We start from the raw sequence: 20,975 nt of genomic DNA, 5'->3' as shown, positions 1-20,975 counted from the left end.
TTTACAATTTTGAACAAAAAAAAAAAACTAAAACTGAATTGTGATAGTAGTGATAAAAGTTAAGGTGAAGTTTTAATAAGAGTAGTGAAAATTAGTAAGTAGTAAGTTTTAATAGTGAATAGTTTAAATAGTGAATAGTTTGAGTAGTGAAAAGTTTGAATAGTGAATAGTTTTAATAGTGAATAGTTTGTGTAAAAACAGTGGTTAGTGACATTAACAATCAAATAATAGGCCATCAAGTAGAGCAGCGCCACAACAAACCGATGATCATCACCGGTAAGTAAGAAACTAATATTATATTTTTAAATATATTTTTTTATTAGAACAACAATTTTACACATTATGTGTTAATATATATTTGTATATTTCTTATCACGACGCTTAGACATTTACAAAATAAAATATATGATTGGAACACTTATTAGGTACATTAATGAAATGAGATTGCAAATTAATTACACAAAAGCGTACAACCTTTAAATACAAAACTTAACTAAAGAAATTTTCTTTAAAATAATTAAAAATCTTTGAATTGCTTTTAAAGAAAAATTAATATAAATAATACAAGTAAAAAATTAATCATATAATAGACACGCGTTAATAAATCTTGTAGCATTGAGAAAATTTACAAATTAAACGCTACTATAAAAATACTTTAAAAATTTATCTTAAAAGCTATAAAGACGAATATAATACATTTATATATTTCTTGCGAGTAAATTTACGATAACAATGAATAAATTCTCCAAATAATTCAACGAGGATTTAAATATTTACCATGTCAATTGATATATGTGTAAGAATTATCTAAACAATTTTTTGTTAAAATTCTAACCAATCATTCGTTCTTTTAATTCATTATTTAGTTATCGTAAATTATGGTACTTTTTAATCTAAAAAATTAGTTATTAAAAATAGCAGCCTTCTGACGGAATTGCGCACGTCTCATTGCTTTATCTTCTTCTTCGCGTTTTCTTTCTTCTTGCTCCATTCGTATTTCGTTTTCGAACTTGCTTGACTTTCGCAATTCCTCGATCTGAAACAAATAAAAAATTAATCGCTCAAGAGTGAATTTGTAATTAAATTTTATTATTTCAATAGCGAAATATTACCTTTGCTTCAAAGAAATTTTTAGCACCAGTTACTCCGACTTCATCGACGTTTACTTCAGTAAGTCGAGCTAATTGACCAAGCCCGGAATCTTGTTCCAATTCTCCGGCACGTGCTTTGCGGTAGATTAGTAAAAACTATAAAAAAAAATATTGGTTAATTTAAAAATATCTTTTTATCCACTTTAAAAGAGATTCAGAAATTATAAAAAATACTGGTGATTAAATTGCAGAATTTATTTCCTTATTGGTCAAATTTAGTAAATTACATAAAAATTTCGATTGTAATAATTTTTTTTTTTTTATTTAATTATTACTTATTTATTAAAATATTATAAAAAAATAAATATTAAATTAATTATCAAAAATATTAAAAAAAAAAAATTAACACTCACTTCGCGGAAAGAAATACGACCATCATCGTCTTCGTCAACTTCTTTGATCATCGCTTTAAGTCCCAAATGAGTTTGAGGTGCTCCTAACACCTCCATCATTCTTTTCAGCTCAGCTAAATCCAGAAATCCATCACGTCCATCATCAAATCTAGAAAAAAAAAAAAATTCTATTAGTAACAAAAAAAAATTACAAAAACGAATCTCCTATTATAGATTAGAAAGTCTCAGTATAATACACGGAGTAAATTAAACAATAATGATAAATGACGTAACAGATTAACGTGAAAGAAATTGATTGACAATTTTATTGTAAAGTAGTCCGAAGCGATCACACGTAAAATAAACCGATAGCTAATGTAATGTAATGACGAAAGAGTTCAATAATGCGAAGTACAGAGTACAAAGTAAATATATCTCAGATCAGTGATTTCTGTAAAAGGTTCCAGGTCTCAAGTTTCAAAACGTTTCGCGTACTTGCAAAAAATGTTACGTAGTTGTCACTGAAAATGTGATCTATATTTTTCTGTCCATAATCGTACTGTTTAGTTACGTAATAACGCGAAGTTAAAATTGATTAGGTTTTATTTAAAAAAAAAAAATAATCATTGAGAGGCTTAATTAGATTCAGACAAAGGATGAAATCTTTAATACAAATAAGATCATTAAGAATTTTACAATTAAACCAACAAAGATCACGATAATGAAAATAATAGAGGGTATTTTAGAATATTTATCCATGACCTGCGGGACACCGATAGCTCGCGAAAATAATTGTACTGCTTTTGAGGTAACTCACGCTACATCGGTAATAGCCAAGTACTTGAACCGTTTAATATTCCGCTTACGTGTTTTGCACAAAACCAGTTACCTTCGCCAGCAATTTTAAAGCCACTATCTTGCTGGATTTATATAAATAATATAAATTCATGCAGCATTTATTTATTTATAAATTCCTTCATTTACTTTTTAGTTTTTTTTTTTCATTTCTAAAATCAAATATTAACTTTACACATTTATTTATACATACATATTCTTGTTCGAATTAACATGTATAATTAAAATTTAATTATGAGTTTTACGACAACAGCCACGAGGATTAATTCCTGGTACCACTCGCGATTAATGATATATTTGTATACCGCTTTTTATTATGTCTTATTATTCCTCGCGAGTATATAAAAAATTTAAAACATGCACTGCATCATAAATCCTGTTTGCAGACGTAGACAAATTTTTTGTTTTTCTCATATCATCTTTTAATCCACACCTTTTATAACTGTAGTATGCGATGTAGTTATCTAATGCATTTTTGTAACGCTAGTCTTTCATTATTATTATTATTATTATTATAAAATTTTTTAATTTGATACGAAAATTTGAAGATTCAAAAAAACAATTTATTTGTGATGAAATGACATCAAATCAGTAAAGTTGCATTTTAAATGAGTTTCGAATAAACTTGACCGAGGAACAGAACCGGCCGATGTAATGGGTACATAAAACGTAGGCAGTCATATCAGCTATAAGTAACGTGTATATAAATATATACATATTATTTGTAAGTGATCGATAATACTGCAGGAAAAGTTGGTCCCACGTGTAGCGCGAGTGCAGCTGTTGAGTTATGTTTTTTTTTTTTTTTTTTTTTTTTTTTTTTTTTTTTTCGGACTTAACACCTACTGAGTAAATATTTTTATTAGTAGAAATCTTTTATTTCATTCAACTTCCCGATGATGTTGATAGCATTAAACAATTTTTGTTTTTATAAATAAATTACTTATTGCATATTATTTGATAAAATTGACCTTGAGATTTTTTTCTTTCTAATATTTCGTCACCACAGACTTGAAGAAGATTACAGAAAAATTCAATTGAAAAAATTTTAACCTGAATTTTTTTATAGAGATGCAATCACAATTAAATTTGAACGAGTGTTCAAATATTGATCGACCTATTTTTTTTTTTTTTTATTACATTCTTATTTATGAAAAGTAAGACCCTATTGAATATCCTTTCGATCATATTAGTTAATTTTTTTTCAATAGTGTCTTGAGTATTTTTTCCAATTTACTTCGATCTTTTATCAATTTGAACCTTTAAGACGCGTATCTATATTAAAGATTTAAAAATTTTTTTAGCTTTTGCTCTGTTTATTCAAGTGCATTAAGTTTTGTATCAGATCTTCTCACCAAGAAAATATTAAATTTTTTATTACCACTTTATGATAATCTAGCAAGTTATATATCGGTAGAAAATCTATAATCATTGTATAGATAGGTAAAATATTTATTTATCTTATCGTGTTCAGTTGTGTTAAATACTGAGATAACATAGAATAGTATAAATTCTACGATGGTCCTTTTTTATGCACTCAGTTTTTTTGTTCGAATGTAAAAAGGAATTTAATTTGAAAGGTTATTAAGATAATAATAAACAAAGTGCATCACGGTAAACGTGGTAAATAAAAGGTCTCGGCACACATATTAGCTGAATAGCGAGAAGGGAATCGATAAGCCTTGGAAGCCTTGAAATACCATCGCGTGCATTGATTTTCCTTTCATTTTTCTTCTTGCATTGCATACACAGGAAATAATTTAACGGGAACTGTTTTTTAATCAACTTTATCCTAAAATTATTTCGTTAATATCTTTTATACAGTATTTTTATTTTTCCACAAATAAATTGTTATATCTTTTTATCTAAATATATAAAGTAGAGTAATAATTACAGATACGCTTGTATTAATACTGATACACAATCACACAATATTGACTTTGTCGTCTGGACTAGTTTTATGTTACCGTAAATGTAGACTGATTTTATCTGGTAAAATGTAAATATTTTTATTTTCGATTATAACATAAAAATACGTTTGTATTTTTTATTGGAATTGCTAATCACGCTTGCGTGAATACGGAGTATTTTGTATTGATCGCAAAGAAAGATCTGCAATGAGAGAATCCTGAGCAGATTATATAGATTTAATGTTGATGCTCTCAGAACTCGGTCAAGGTGGACTCTCGGTGACGTTGGTTTGTTGGTAAACTTCTTATGTATCGTAAGATTCTAATATAAAGGTTTTTCTTTAAAAAAAAAAAATCTAATAATTTATAAACAATTTATTTAACTTTTTTTTTTAATTGAAAGGAATAAAAAAATTTATTAACTATTACTAATGTTAATTTTTAATCATTTAGAAAATATTCTCATCATACTTATAAAATTTACAAGAATGAAAATATCATTTAACGTTTAAAATTTAAGTGTTCAATTTCAAGTCATAGAAAAAAAATTTCTCTTTAAGTTTTGAGAAAAAACTAAATTTTTCGATAAATTGGCTAAGAAAATTCTGAAAAAATATTTTTCACCAACCAGTTGAGTCTCTTTTATTAACTACATATCCTCAAAATTATTAATCTATCTTCTCTGAGAAGATTTATCACTTGGCTTTTTAAAATTTTTTATATTTTAATTTTCCAAGAAATAAATGATTAAAAATGAAAATTGACTTCCAATTTTGGTAATTGAATTAAATTTTTCCGGTATGATTTCCAAAAATTGTACACAGTTCTGTATATTACATTTATAATTAAAGGATCTATGTAATAAAAAAAAACGATCAAGATGCAAGATCTTATTAGATGACTTTTATAATTAAACTTTCGATTATCAATTGCGTGTAATAAGATGCTCAACATCATCATATTGTTAAGTATAAAAATTTCACTACAATAAAAGTGAAAACATTCAATTACTTCCGTTATTATTATGCGGCAATTTGAAGAAAAAAAAAGTGCCGTTTATTTAAAATTATAAATTTATCATTCGAGTACTGACTAATTTATAATCATCTAATGTGTTGATTTAATAATGCAAACACTCTACTACGGGTTATAATATATATTATTCAGAGTATAAATTATTCAATATTGCACTCAAGTGTTTCATTTAATCAGTTAGCTATTTCCGTATTATATAGAGGAACGTAACTCCGGATTTACTCTGAACTTTTTGTATTACTACAAAATATAAATATAAATAAAATGAATCATTGATTTCGGATATTTCATTAAAATTGAACAATAGTTTACTGTAGTTTTTTTACTTTTCCAACTTTGGAATGAAACCATTGCCCGGAGTTTTTAATTAGTTTATGGAGCACGCGAGTCTATAAATCGCTAATGGCTGGAGCGTACATAATAAGAAGCGAGTATCTAAAAATGGAAATATGAGTACGTGATATCCTCGGAAGACAATAGACATAAAATGTATACACATATTAAGCGAATGTGATCTCACCTACACCCAAGAAAGTAGAGAAAGAATAAAATTGTTTTTATTTTTTTACATACAGACACAGACTCAATGCAAATTATATATTATCTACATATATTAGTGTACATAAACATGAGGGCAATTACAACAGTGGGAAGAGAAAATCTCAAGAAAAAAATTTTAATAATAAAATGATAGAATTTTTCTTTTATTGGTAATTACATTTTGTCCTTCGGATTGACAATTATGGTCATACAATCGTAAAAAGTCCATTATAAAAATATAAAGTCGTATTTATTGTCGAATTTATGGCTCTATCTCATCACTACAAAGACCACAAAGCCCTTAAATGATATTTTTACTTTGAAATATTTTTATGCAAATTGGGGCACTTAATTTTATTACTATAATAATTTTATCATTATCTTAAATGTTTTGTTTTCACTGACAGATCTTACTTCGACTAATAGGATTTTTTAATAGTTAAAAAATTGCTTATTAAAAAAAGTAGCATTGAAAAATTTTTTTTTCTTAGTAAATAAAGTTTTAATAAATCCGACTTATTGCTCCCAAATGAATTCTCTCAGTTAAAGTGTACTACTTATTGGATTTCTCAAAAATGACAGCAAATAGTAGGCAAAAGTGGATGCAATCTCACATTACAGGTTTTATGTATCCCGTTAGTGTAAATGGAAATAATGTGTAAGTTTGGATCTTTTCCGGTTTCTTAATTTTAACGTTATCTCTCGTCAATTTCTCGATTGATTAAGTGAGTACATGCGATGGACGTCTATGTATATTCCCGATTCCCGTCGACATGACGAGATAAGATATATTAAGCCCATACGGGTGTACTTTCATTTTATTTGTCGTTAGCATTTAATTCACGTTGCTTTGTTCTGTATCGTACAAAACTCATGAATAGAAAGCAAAAACGAGAGTTACTTCATGTTTATGAATGCGAGGAAAGTCATTGCAACAATTTATCATTTTTTTAATTTAATTACTTCAGTGTACTTATAGGAATTATTCATTAACACCTGGTATAATGGATTTTAATTGTTTTTTTTTTTCTTAATGTTGCGATGCTATTAGTTATTAAAACTATTAACGGTAATGTCATATGAACATAACGAGTAAATTCATTACATCGATTAAAATTGACCGTCACACATTACACATTGTCACCGGTGTAATAGTAATATGGAGCTTTTTTATATATTAATTGCGACCGAGTTTATTCTGGATGACCAAATTTAGAGCGGGTATTATTACATACAGTAGGAAGAGATGTATGTGCTATTTACGTGGTTTAAAATTTTCGTGAGCTCACGGCAGGAGAGCTTCGCGTAGGTAAATATGATACTATTTTAATTTTAATGCACTTCCAAAATAACCGGAATTATTTTAATACTTTCTTGCGTCGAAAATATTTACGAGAGAGCAGATCAGTTATGAAGGTTCTATTTTGACAACAAAAAATAAATAAATATATATTTATAGAGATTATTAATTTGTAAATTAATCACGCAATTTTTAATCATTTTTATTTGTTTATTTATGTCTTGTATTTTAAACTTTACTCTATTTATTCGTAGGCCAAAAATAGATTGGCACTAAATCAAATTTTTTAAATACTATTTATAATTCAAAGTGCATAAATCGGTCTTATAACGGAGTAGACTCACGCTGAGAATAATTAATTAACATTAAAATTGAGATTGATATCACTATCGTTCTGGGTATTACAAGTATAACTGATATACATAGTTTGATTGTTTAAAGTGAGAAGGATAATTTTTTTATTACCCGTATCAATGACAATGATAGTTATTGTTTAATACACTATTTAGGTGTGATTCGATGAGAAGGGAAGTCAGACGTCATGTTGAAAAATCAGGGCAAACAAGGGGAACGACCTGATTGCAGCGTTTTAATTAAACGGGACCAGGAAGTTAAGCGCCCGGTTCGTTGGTCGCCGAGGTCAGGGAGCCAGTCAGTCGAGTTATAGATCTTGTTAACACAAACAGTTGTCACTAATCGTTATTTAGTTTGCCGCGGTTTAACATCGTCCGGGTGTGTTGATTCACCTGATTAAATTCTTTGCTGGCGAAAAAAATACTAAAAATTTTTATTGATGATAATAATAATAATTCACGGTAAAAAATTTTCGGAGCAGATAATTTTTAATTGATTCAATTCATTTGGAGTTAAATTCACTCGGAATAAGCGTCGATTTATATTACTATCATTAAATAAAAATAAAAAAATTTTTTTTTTCTTTTTCTAAGTAGAATTTTTTATAAAATTCTCTCTGTATTAATTTATGATTTATAATTATTATTATTATGGACGACGATTTCAATTAAAACAAAATGATAATTGATGTTAACTAGCCATTGATTGGTGACCGTGAAAACAAGAATAGCGAAAATTAACGTGATATAAGATATACGGAAAGTTTTTTTTCCGTGTGGGTGTACTTGAGAAAGGATTAACGACAACAGGTTTTTACTTATAAGAATAAGTGGAAATAATAATAATACGCGCTTAGTTGTCTAGATGACTGGAGCTGAGCAGACTGAGTACCCACATGCGTACCAAGTTTTAGCACTATTATTGTATGCAGCAAGCTTGACGCAAGACACTACTGAGTCTTCGGATGTTCAGATACGAACAGAGTGTTTGATTGTAGGGTATTATGTGAGTGCAGAATATAACTTTGACGGTGTTAATCTGTCATATGATAGTTTTATGTTATGAATCTTAAATGTGTCACATTTCCAAGAGTAACAATGAGCTATAATAATTTTTATTGTACGCAACTTATAAATACTAATGCAACTACTCAGCTTGTATTGCGATATCAAATATCACGCACTCACGTTTATTGGAGATAATAAAATTATTTTGAGTTTTGTACGAGTAAAGAATATATACTATGCCTTTTGAAGTTAAAGTTCAGGAGAAAACACTAAAAATTTCTTTGGTGATTATTTTTACCAAGGATATTTTAAGATCTTCAATCTTCAGTAGTAAAACTTTCATTTGAAGCAGACAACAATGATCCACAAGATTTTTGTCAGTCAGGTATATTTTTAGGAATTTGGGAGTACAATACTAAATTTTTAGCCAGGTGTTTCCTGCGATTTTTCAGAATTAGAAGATGACGTTTAAAATCTTTCTACCGTAGTTATTTTTAGTCACTAAACATTTCAACGGGCATAGTTTGGACTATTTTGCAGTATTGATTAAAGTTACTGGCACTGTTATGAAATGAAATGAAAATTAGATGAATTATATAAATATTTCTGAGTCATCAGGGTAGAGTATTTCTAGAAGTCCAGGTTATTGACCGCCCAGGGAATTCAGTAATTTAGTATGCAGATTTCATGTCGAGAATATTTGAAATTGGATTTACTTTTTTATTAATACCGTTTGACATAAATTTGACATCTGAATTCGTATTTTTTTTTTAGATTTAAAGTGACTGATCATTGCGATGTGAGAGATAAAATTTTATAAATCTTGAAAGATACCATCGCGCTTTATCTTGAGCAAAAAATATTAATTATGAAAGATATCTTATTAACACGAGCAACTAATCGATATTGATGGAATCTTTAATTAAATCAGCCAATTTTACGCAAAGTTATCGGGCACAATAGTAAATCTGATATAGTTGAATAAAAAAATAAATAAAAGATAAAAGATCTGACAGTTAATCCACAGATAATACGTATTATATAAATCGAGGTGTTCCAATTGAATAACTTAAATAAAATTGAATGCTTTGTAAAAATAATTCAAATCTCATAAATTTTATAACGGTTACAATAAAAGAGTTATAGTTTTACATAAAGCTAGTAATTTAAATAAATATAACTGCATGTAGTATAAACATATAATAGCAATAACTATCCGGGGAACAATCGTGTATACATTACAAGAGCGGTTAGTTATTGTAGAAAGTTTAGGGTGATATTAAATGTAAACTTTAATTAGCAAAAGAACTGAATAGACAAGAGTTTATAGACTTGAACGTATATATTCATGCGTTGGAATGAAGCTATAAACATATCATTTTTCGTAAACGAGCTTTCGACGAATTAGAGTACAGTAGGCAAAGCAGACAGCAGAGTAAAGAGCAAATGCTAAATAAAAGTTACGAGGGGATCGGGATTTATTTATAAATAATTGTATCGGTTGAATTGGGTCCGGTAACAGATACACTACACACTGTCATGTGTAAATTTAAGTGTCTTTTATCTTGTCAAATTGAGAGAAAGTATACGAAAAACTCGCGTGACACGTTTCTTCTCATCTTTTATCCTTATACAATTAAATTTATTTGCTTTCATTCTTAAATCAATAATTTAAATTACAATAATAATAATATTCTTAAAAAAAAAATTAACATTTAATATTTTATTTAAATTAAATTTATTTTTTAAGCGGCTTTTAAATTTTTGTAAGCAGTTTTATTAATTTTGATGTTCGGTATGTAAGTTAATTTAAATATAGATTGCAAACAAATTAATCCGACACTTGCTAAAGCTAGGAATGTGCTGTACAAATACGAACGTGGATTAATTAATTTGGGAATTTATAATCACTTATTTGTAAGCGTTAGAGTCTTTTGGTTCATTATATCTGTTGAGGCATATTTATAAATAATAAAAAAAAAAAAATTGAAATTTATTATTGTGGTCAAGCGGAAGAGAGAGAGAGAGAGAGAGAGAGAGAGAGAGAGAGAGAGAGAGAGAGAGAGAGAGAGAGAGAGAGAGAGTAATGCATTACATCTGCAGAAACGTGTCCGGAAGCTGAACAATAATTGAATGTTTCAAAGAAATTGCTAAGAATAAAGTATACCTACAACAATTCCAAGACAATGATAAGTCAGCGGGTTAAATGGAACAATATACAAAGCAATAGTCGACCTTCGATCTACAACACCTGCACAGATCTTTGTACTGTACGGAAGCTATCGATAGATATTTCAACTGTAATACATACAAAAAAAATTCAACTACTAATTCTGTGTTCACAATTGTTGAGCTCAAGATGGAGTAAATACTACTCTACTATTTCAAGTTATTTATTATTTAATAATAAATTACTGACCGTAATAAATAATACTTAAAGAAAATTTCTTAGTAAAAAATTAAGTGTTTTTCTTTACTTGTTATTTAAATTAAAAATTACTCGTTAAACTATTAGGGAAAAAAATTATTATGAAATATTTTTTAGATAAAACTTTAATCTTCTGAATCGTTTTTAATCAGTATTGTGACAAGTTGTTTCAAAACATTAACATTGCATATGTATACAATGATAAATATCCACTAAATATACTATCAAGAATGTTACTTAGCTGGAACACAAATTTTAAAAAATTAATGACACAACACTGATAAAAAACTTCATGAAAAAATCTTGAACCAAAAAAATTTTTACTAATTTGAGTGAATTTTTTCTATTTGATACCAAGTTGTAAAAAACTCTTAAAAATAATTTTTTTAGTTTAAGATTTTTTTCTCTCGAATTTCATAAATGTTTATTGCGTAGTTTTTTGATGTTTGATTTACCTGACAATGGTTCACACAATGCATGTTTTTTATCAAAAAAATATCTAGTATTAGGCAACAGAACAAAATATAATAAAATGTAAACATACCTATTGAAGGTCTGCTCGTACTGCTTTATCTCTCGGCGTGATAACTCATGGAACTCGGTGTATACGTTGACAAATTTGTACTGTTTTTTAACTTCTTTTCCTTCTTCTAAGTCCTCGTTAATTCTCTGCCTTCTGCTGAGGATATTGCTGAGCTCCGCGTCTGCCGGCATTATAATAATTTAATCGTCCCTTTTATCGTGATTCGGCTCTACCGAATTCAAGAGTCCAGCTCCTTTATCTTAATCTCGGCTGACACCCTCTCCTCCTCTTGTCCTGGTCCTAGGCCAGGCTCTCAAGGTCGCCCGTGAATTCTTAGCAGTCTGGAGCGCAGATTCTAATAAATCCGTGACCTTCAAACAAGTCAGGGGACCTTTATATCGATTGTCACTCCTCTTGACCTGCAATTTTTTACAACCGCAATCTCTGCGCGGTGAGAACTTTAATCAGCGATATAAAGTTGTTTGTTTAAATAATTTATTGACTCGGATTTATTTTTTCAAAGGTGCTTGTTTGCTTTAATTATTTTTCGATACTGATAAGCTTTGTTTTTGTTTGTTTGTTGTGATTTATGATTTGTGTGTGCAGTCAATTGACACAAGTTTACGTGTTCACACTGCAACGACCGCGCGTGGACTAATAGACTGCTCAGCTCTCAGCTGGCGCTTGAACGCTGACCTCCCCAGCTCGCAATTTCCCGGCCCACGGGAGCGCCTGCGCCTTCTTCGGGATCAGCTGCCTATTTATTTATTTATTATACTTTATTGTTATTTATTATTATTAATTTTTTTTCATCTCTATTGTGATTTATGTTAATAACAACATTTGGGAAAAGTAATTATTCTTTTTCTTTCAAACTGTTCTTAATTAAAATAAATTTCACTTGATTTGAAATTTTTACTCTTTAATTAAAGATTATCAAACTATTTAAAATTGTGTTTTTAGCTCAAGAATATAGCCCTTGAATTAACTTAATTTTTTTATCAGTGCATTAAAAATGCTCTTATCAAAAAACATTAGCTGAAATTATACATTTTATTCTTGATTGTTATTTCTATTGCTAATGTCTTATGATTACACATTATACTTTAGATAATATATTACAGGTTACAAAAAGCTATGAAAAAAATTAAATTTTAAAGAACCATTGTTATAGTTAAAATGAAACGGTGCCGCGATTAGTCATATGCGGTCAAAATTACCGCGACAAAATGTTCATGAAATAGTAGTAACCGAGTATAAAGTAACCGTATGTTACGATAATCATGACAAAATAAGTGTGCTAGATTATTCGTGCGACTAAATATTCGAATGATAATAATAATTAAGATTTAAGAAATTTGAACTTTTTCAATTAAATTTGAAAATTTAAGACATGAAAATTTTTTGAATTTTTTTTATTTATAAATTTGGAATCTTCTCAAAATTTATATGTTGACTTTTAAGAGGTTAAAGTTATTTAAATCACTATTATAAATTATAACGATACATTTGTGTTATTAATTGATTGACACTTTTGAATCTCTGAACAAAGTAAATTTATACGATATAATCAATCATAGAACCCACTGAATCTATTACAAAATTTCGTAGCGTTATTTTTATCTACGTAGCCCGTATATTCGTCGTCGATCTTTATATTTATATTCATCTCAAAAATTTTATATTCGTTATTAGAAAATTTGACCTAAAAATAATAGCATTTGTTAAAATCAACTAATATAACAATAAATTATATTAAGTGAGTCACTTTATTTTATAAAAATAATCACGCCGGACTTTGACAAGAAAAAAATCACTAGAATTTTGTATTGTGACTCTAATCAAATTATTTAATCAAAATAACTAAATTTCGAAGAAATAAAGAACGATAAATTTTCTAATTGAAATATTATTGTGTGAAAACAAACTTTTTATTATCTTCCGGCACACGACGTTTCTCTTTAAAACTATCCAATACTATTGTTATTGTAACTACAATTACTTTTAATTATACATTTGCGAAAACAACGTTTACATTTATGTCTCAACTTTAAATAATTACATTTCCGCGGTTTAGGTAGTTTCGTTAAATGACAAATCGGGCCACGCGACCGTCCTTAACAGTTGCGTTGCTGTTCTAAAACAAATCTCCTGACAATTTGATTCATGAATGCAATTGTAAATATAAATAACTATAAATACACACTACGCGGAGTATGGGTGGAAAATTGTACGCTCGTGAGCAGTCGAAATAATTATACACTTAACTGTAGTAGTAATTAGTTACTCTCGTCACAATACCAAGCACGTTGAATCATTCTGTTACTGTACAAATGTATTGTTGTGTTTACTCTTATATTACTTTGTATTTTTATTCTTTAAATATAACTTCAAGCATTATATACGCACGTATGGCGCAGAGGACGAAAGCGCGATAATTGATAAAAAAATCTCTATTGCTCTTGACACATGAGGTTTATATTAGTCAGCTTTTGACGAACGATAAATTTACATTTTATCGGTCAATGTTCTTGTTTTATCAACTGTGTTTTACTAAATAATTTTTTATGCAATCTTTTCATTCCTTTAGAGCAAAAATTTCATTATTTATTTAGTTTTAATTTTTTATAAATATTAATAACAATTCTCAAAAATTAATTGATTATTTTGGAAAATTAAACTTTCATAAAATATTAAAAAAATAATTTTTTACCGTAAAAAATTAGTAAATTTGATGATATTATAAATATTTTTTTTTTTATTTTTATTAAAATGAATAAAATTTAATTAGGGTCAATTTTTTATTTTATTGATCGGAAGAATATATAACTGGCTAGACGGTAAAATATTTAGTATGCAAATAAAAAAAATCGATTATGTGAGTCATGTAGAGCATATACGACCACCCTAGATACAACTTTTATCATTAACAATTGTCCGTCATCATGATTCAAACATCTTTCTCGTGAACAACCCCACTTATAAAGCTCGCTAAATGAAAATTGTGAGTTACATCGTGCAGTAGCGTGTACACGCTGTCATAATACAGATTCGCTTTAGTGATGAGTCATCACAACGTTCTGCAAGTTAAAGTGTAAATCAATGTACTCAGTGCAAGATAACATATGTACATATTACACATATGTAAACACCTGCATTATATTTTTCATTCAAAATTATCTTATATTGCGCTCGATACCAAGTTGGTTGATAAAGAAGTTTGTCGATGGCTTGTTTTGAGTTGCCAGCGCCATCTAAGGTCCTGTTTTAGCTTCTGGAAGCGATTTCTCGGAATCTAGGGTATTTTTCGGCGTATTATTGTCATTTCTCGTTGAAAAAAAAAACATCAGTACGTTGTAATAGACATTTTGGCGTCTCGGCGCAATGCTAATTTATTTGTATGCATTATTCTTGGACGTTTTTTAATGTTTATTTGTAAGTTCTCTAAATCCAAACGAGTGTGAGTGTGAAATAAGGCTTAAATTATGGCTGAGTATCTCGCCTCAATTTTCGGTACCGAAAAAGATAAGTAAGTGTACATTTGTTATGAATTTTATTTTTTATACTAATTGATGAGGTTGTGAGTATTTTTTTTTAATAACTCTCTTAAACTTTTAGAGTTAACTGTTCCTTTTACTTTAAAATCGGAGCTTGCCGTCACGGCGATAGGTGTTCACGTATTCACAATAAGCCGACATTCAGTCAGGTAAAATTGACAACTAGAAAATTAAAAAAATTTTTTTAGTTATTATGATCTAGATCATTTAGATTTAGACCATTTAGCTGAAATCAATTTAAAAAAAATTATTTTTTTTTATTTAGACATGTTTGCTTCAAAATCTTTATGTTAATCCACAAAATTCAGCAAAAAGTGCCGATGGATCACATTGTAAGTATTTAAATATTTTCGAGTAAATTATGAATTTACTTTTGACTTTAGAAAATATTTTAAATTAAAAATTAATTTGATTGAAAAAATCAAATTTTTCTATTTTGAGCAAAAATTAATCAAATATTTGAAAATTAAAAAACTAATTAATTAAATTAAAATAACAATTTATCGTTAAATATTTAAGTATAAAAAATTAAAAGAAAAGTTTGTAATCATCCATAATAATCATTTTAGTGGTTGCCAACGTGAGTGATGAAGAGATGCAAGAGCATTATGATAATTTTTTTGAGGATGTATTTGTCGAGTGCGAAGATAAGTATGGAGAAATCGAAGAAATGAATGTATGTGATAATCTGGGTGATCATTTGGTTGGTAATGTTTATATTAAATTCCGGCGTGAAGAGGATGCTGAAAAAGCTGTAAGTAATTTAAACAACCGGTGGTTTGGAGGTCGACCCGTTTACGCAGAATTATCTCCAGTGACTGATTTTCGAGAGGCCTGCTGTCGTCAATATGAAATGGGGTATTATACTATTTTCTTTGTTTATAAATTTGTTAAATTAGCATTGTAGATATTTTTACCTTTCAACAAAATCAAATCAAATGTTATCATGCATTTGTAAGATAATTGTTTTCATTTTAGCGAATGCACCAGGTCAGGGTTCTGCAATTTTATGCATTTGAAACCGATTTCACGAGAACTGAGACGATACTTATACAGCCGCAGGAAAGGTGGAAAAGGTCGATCGAGATCACGCTCAAAATCGCGCGGTCGGGAGCGAAAACGGAGGTCACGATCGCGAGAACGACGATCACGATCGAAGGAGAGACGTAAAGGAGGCAGAGATGATAAGGGCAGAGATGGACGTTCCGGGAGATATTAAGCTCAATAATTGGTTCAATGATGTTTTTCAAATGTATTGACCCATAGATTTACAATTGGGATTAATTATGCACTGATAAATTTTTTTTTTTCATTGTGATGGATTATATTATAGTTATTGTAATACCTGATTACCTAATAATTGTATTAATAAAAGTATCAGAAACATATACTTGTTTAGTAAAATAACAGTTTATTATTGATTGAAGGAGCTCGGTGCGATATTTTTAATTATTTTCTTTCCAAAATCAAACATTGTTCAAAAAACACAAAAACAAATTGCGGCAGTAAATTGCGGGAAAGTATTTGTAGTATCAGGGTAAATTGATGTACACAAGCACAGATAATATAGGCATTTTCTCTAGCAGTTTTGTCAGACCTGTAATCGATAAGACGAAACATTTTACTTCTGTTGGTAATAGAGCATGACACAGACGTGCGTCATAAATTTTTTGAACACACGGTGGCGCCCCTTGGTCTTTTGAAAGGTTTATTAAACTTTTAGCCGCATCGCGACTTTTCAAACGTTTCTGTGTTTTTTCATTTTTCCAGTAAAACAAAAAAAAAAAAAAAAAAAAAAAAACAAGAAAGTTGACTAAACTTTCCGTAGAATTATTATGACGCTTAATAATTATTCGTCTACCATTACTCTAGAAAACAATAATTCGTCAAATATCATTCACATAGAATATTCTGAACAAAGCTCATTATTTCAAAGTTTCATTATTTATTCCCTCGGATTCATTTCCAAATGTGGGTTAGCATTCAATTTCGTATCGATAGCAGTGATGTTATCAAATTTGAGAACGTCAGTATCATCATTTGAATATTTAATTTCCGAGCTATTAAAACTGCCGATGTGCAGAAACGAGAGAATTTCATTATTATTTATGTTTGATGAATTCGTAATTAATATTAAAAGCTGTCCTAATTTTTTTAATTTCTTCAAAATCTATTTCAATATCGATCATTGTCTCAAGGTTGCAATCATTTTTTTAGTTAAAAAAAAAAATGCTTTTGAATAAATGATTATTTAATCTACTTTTTTTGCTCTGGTTCTCGGTTCAATAACGTTGACTTTGTATTTTTCATGGAGCTTTTAAATAATTTAAATTATTGATTCTTTATTTTTAGTGAAATTAACTCTTAATTTTTTTTTCAATTTTAACTTGCATAACATAATGGAACTACTTTCCTTCTATATTATTAAAAAAGACATTACATAAATAAAGGTGCTTTATAACCATTGCATAATTTGCGATAATCACAATAGTATTTAAAAATTTGAAGAAAAAATGAGCACGTGTTTTCAAATTATATATAATTGAGAACTTTCATGACAATGAAGTACTACTAGTGCATGTAGTATACATAAGATTCGCCAATGAACAGTAGAGTATCTTTCAGCAGCAGATGTTGGCCGTGATTGCAGCTGCTACTGGACTAAAACACCTGCCGTTACTTTTTCGTCGAGTGCATGGCGATACTGCGAATCACTGTTAAATTATCTCTCGCCTTTTTTCCCCACCCAAAAGCAACGCTAATATATATATACATACACTTCGATACTTTGCCAGATTACGTGCGAAGAAAACAAGCCCGGGTTGTCATAAATCCAGATGTTTTTTCACCTTTCGAAAATAAATTTGTTTGTCTAATTCAAACTGAATTTTTTACCTTTTGTCTTATCTATCATTTACAAAACTGTACTGATCGACGATGTATACAAAGATGTCGGTTGATAGAGCTTAGTCTGTAGGCTACTTATTTTTACTTTATTATATTTAGAAAAACAGTTTTATTTACTCAAATTTCTGTTTATCTTTTAATCTTGATGTGAGATTATATCTAGTAAATGAATGTTTAATTGATAGTTGACACGGAAAAAAAAAATAATATGAATAATTACAATAGTAACATCGTAATCCAGGACTAGTCTTTCAATATCATAATTATGATTTTATAGTATTTCATCGTAATTTTTCGTGTAATTTTCTTTCCGTGGATTTACAAATTCGTTGTTTATTAGTGCAGCGAGACGTAAAAAATCCAAACTGATTGACCGCTGTCTCGCACGACTTGCTTCCAAAACCACAACCCTCATTGACAGGTGGTAGTTATAAATCGACATTCTACAATTGCATCAAATTTAATTACAAATGTAATTAACGAGCGCGAGGAATCGAGAATGTTTTTTTTTTTTAATTATTCAATTTTATTGTTTTATAGCTCAATCAAATATTTTATTGAGGTCATGCATATACGTTGATAAATTCAGTTTGATTCAATAAAATTGATGAATATTTTTAAAATATTTAAAAAAATAAATTTATGGTAATGAATATTAATTAAGGGGGGAGACTCATGTAAAATTTTCAAAAAATCGATTTTTTTTTTTTTCGATATTCTGAAAGTATACTATGTTGAGCGTGTACTGACCAGCCGGAAAAAAAAAATCTCGAATATTTACAAAGTTATGGCTAATACAGTGGAGCGGGTCGGAGTACGTATTGTCAAGTAACGAGCCAGGTAGTCGGGGCGCTTGAAAAGGACCTTTCTATTATAATACCTAGAAATATTTATTTTGTTCAACTACCGAGAATCCCTTTTAGTATATATATATACATACTTTTACATTCCTGCACACGTGTAACATTAGTACACGAATAACCGTTAGTATAGAAATATATTTAGTTTAGCTGGAGATTTCTTCGTGTTCAGTCGATTTTTAAAAGCAAAAATGCCGAATTATAAAAAAGGCACACGTGGCAATATTGCACGAAATATCTCCAAAAAACGAAGTTATCAGGGTAATCAGTTCACCAATAAAGAAGGTGAAAATTTCGAAGCCAATACACGCCACAATGAGAGTGCCAGTGGCAAAAAACTCCATACCCGTGATAGTGAAGAAATTATAACAAATCCTTTACACGGGTACAGGATAATTGAATTTTTTACGGTGTTCACAGCTTTGTTGGAAATTGTGAAGTGCTCGGTGTGTAATCAGAAGATAAAATTCAGTGAGTGTGGTTCCAGAGGTCTTGGTTTTAAAATTGTTATCACATATCCATGTGGTAATAAAATAATCAATTCAGGTCCTTTCATTCACAACGGATTTGAAATAAACCGGAGAATAGTGTTTATCATGAGACTTTTGGGTGTTGGAAGAGAAGGAATAAATGTATTTTGTAACCTGATGGATCTATGCACTGGTTTGAGTAAAAGTTGTTACGCTAACATTGTGGAACACATTTATAATACAGTGAAATTATCATTTGAATTTCTATCGCAGAAGGCAGTGAAAGAAGAGATGGAAAAAATGTTGAGCAAGGAAGAGAAAAAATATTTTAAAAGTATCTGGAGATGGTACTTGGAAAAACGTGGTTTCAAATCAACGTACGGTGTTGCAACGCTCATAGGATATTATTCAGGGAAAGTTATTGATTTGAAAACAAAAAGTAGTTACTGTCGAGGCTGTGTTTACTAGAAGAACAAGACTCATACAGAAGAATTCCGTAAGTGGAGTGAGTATCATGAGGATGAGTGTCAACAAAATCACGAAGGTTCGTCAGGAAAGATGGAAGTCGATGCCATGAAAGAAATGTTCTCGACTTCAGAAGAAAAATTTGGAGTAAAATATGGTAACTACATTGGTGACGGAGATTCTAAGACATTCAAGGCTATTCTAGATTTAGAACCTTACGGTAATGAGTTACCAGTAGTGAAGAGTGAATGTATTGGTCATGTAGAAAAAGAATGGGCTCTCGACTTAGAAATGTAAGAAAAGAAAAGAAACTTTCGGGGAGAGGAAAACTAACTGATAAAGTGGTAAAAAAATTAACAAAATATTATGGTTTAAGTATTCAGAGAAATGTTAACAGTGTTGAAAATATGAAAAAAGCCATAATGGCTACTTATGATCATATTTTTTCCACTACAGAAAATCCCCAACATGATAACTGCCCTGAAGGCGTTGATAGCTGGTGCAAATGGCAGAAGGCTATTGCTCTAAATCGAGATCCTCGAGAGGAAAATTTAGCTCCATTACTTGGTGAAGATTTAAAACAGCATCTTTTACCAATATATCAAGATTTCTCCAAAGATGATTTACTTGAGCGATGCCTTGGTGGTCATACGCAGAACGCGAACGAAAGTTTTAACGCTACAGTTTGGCGATTATCCCCAAAACACCTGCATTCCGGACTAAAAGTAGTCGAAATTTCAGCTTACATTGCTGCTGGGATATTTAATGAAGGTTATACTTCCATATTAAGAATAATGAACCTTCTGAATCTGAATATTGGCACTTATGCTAAGATATTTGCGGATAGTACAGACGAAGAGCGAATAACCCGACAGAATCGTAAAAGCCTTTCAGAGACCAAAGAAGCTCGTTCAGCTCGCAGACAACATCAAATAGATGAAAATCAACTTTTGAGGAGGCAGAAGGACTGTTATATGGACCTGGAATTGCAAATTAGTCGGTAAGTAATTAATAATTCAGTAAAACTACTCATTTTCCTGTACTGAAACTTTAAACGCGATTATCTCGAAACTACTTTTTGAAAAACTGCTCGTGTTGTAGCTCAAAAAATTATTGACCGATTTGTTTGAAATTTGGTGAGGCTTTTCTCTACATTACTACCGGAAGGATAAACCTGAAACTTCAGGTATTTCTGATTGATTACTAATTTTTTTGGGGGTAAAAGGATAAAAAAATAGCCCAAAATCGTAACTTTTTTTTAAGGCTGATTTTATATTGGAT

General features: G+C 29.4%; 2 protein-coding genes across 2 annotated transcripts; one reads left to right on the top strand and one right to left on the bottom strand.

The window, feature by feature from the left end:
• Positions 1-678: 678 nt before the first annotated feature.
• Positions 679-12,094, bottom strand: Swip-1 (EF-hand domain-containing protein D2 homolog Swip-1). The gene is made up of 4 exons (XM_074246339.1): positions 11,457-12,094; positions 1,505-1,652; positions 1,113-1,247; positions 679-1,036 (listed from the first exon to the last, which is right to left on the bottom strand). The coding sequence occupies exons 1-4, from the start codon at positions 11,624-11,626 to the stop codon at positions 902-904; spliced, it is 588 nt and encodes a 195-aa protein (XP_074102440.1). The 5' UTR covers positions 11,627-12,094; the 3' UTR covers positions 679-901.
• A 2,709-nt stretch (positions 12,095-14,803) lies between these two features.
• On the top strand, positions 14,804-16,380 carry LOC141529489 (splicing factor U2af 38 kDa subunit-like). Its single transcript, XM_074246033.1, has 5 exons — positions 14,804-14,964; positions 15,054-15,141; positions 15,258-15,324; positions 15,562-15,850; positions 15,971-16,380. The coding sequence occupies exons 1-5, from the start codon at positions 14,921-14,923 to the stop codon at positions 16,209-16,211; spliced, it is 729 nt and encodes a 242-aa protein (XP_074102134.1). The 5' UTR covers positions 14,804-14,920; the 3' UTR covers positions 16,212-16,380.
• Positions 16,381-20,975: the final 4,595 nt, after the last annotated feature.

Source organism: Cotesia typhae, unplaced genomic scaffold (assembly GCF_013202065.1).
Source record: "Cotesia typhae breed Kobodo isofemale line unplaced genomic scaffold, CoteBio_Ctyphae contig_48, whole genome shotgun sequence".
NCBI lineage: Eukaryota > Metazoa > Arthropoda > Insecta > Hymenoptera > Braconidae > Cotesia > Cotesia typhae.
Note: the sequence above shows the minus strand (reverse complement) of the source record. Positions and strands in the feature narration are given on the sequence as shown.

What these genes read in the sequence shown, in the direction of transcription:
- Swip-1 (XM_074246339.1), bottom strand. Translation starts at nt 11,626, where the DNA reads ATGCCGGCAGACGCGGAGCTCAGCAATATCCTCAGCAGAAGGCAGAGA. An exon ending in GTCGTATTTCTTTCCGCGAA is followed by an intron (nt 1,248 to 1,504) that starts GTGAGTGTTAAT and finishes TTTTTTTTATAG; the next exon opens with TTTTTACTAATCTACCGCAA. An exon ending in AAAATTTCTTTGAAGCAAAG is followed by an intron (nt 1,037 to 1,112) that starts GTAATATTTCGC and finishes TATTTGTTTCAG; the next exon opens with ATCGAGGAATTGCGAAAGTC.
- LOC141529489 (XM_074246033.1), top strand. Translation starts at nt 14,921, where the DNA reads ATGGCTGAGTATCTCGCCTCAATTTTCGGTACCGAAAAAGATAA. An exon ending in TTCGGTACCGAAAAAGATAA is followed by an intron (nt 14,965 to 15,053) that starts GTAAGTGTACAT and finishes TTAAACTTTTAG; the next exon opens with AGTTAACTGTTCCTTTTACT. An exon ending in AAGTGCCGATGGATCACATT is followed by an intron (nt 15,325 to 15,561) that starts GTAAGTATTTAA and finishes TAATCATTTTAG; the next exon opens with TGGTTGCCAACGTGAGTGAT.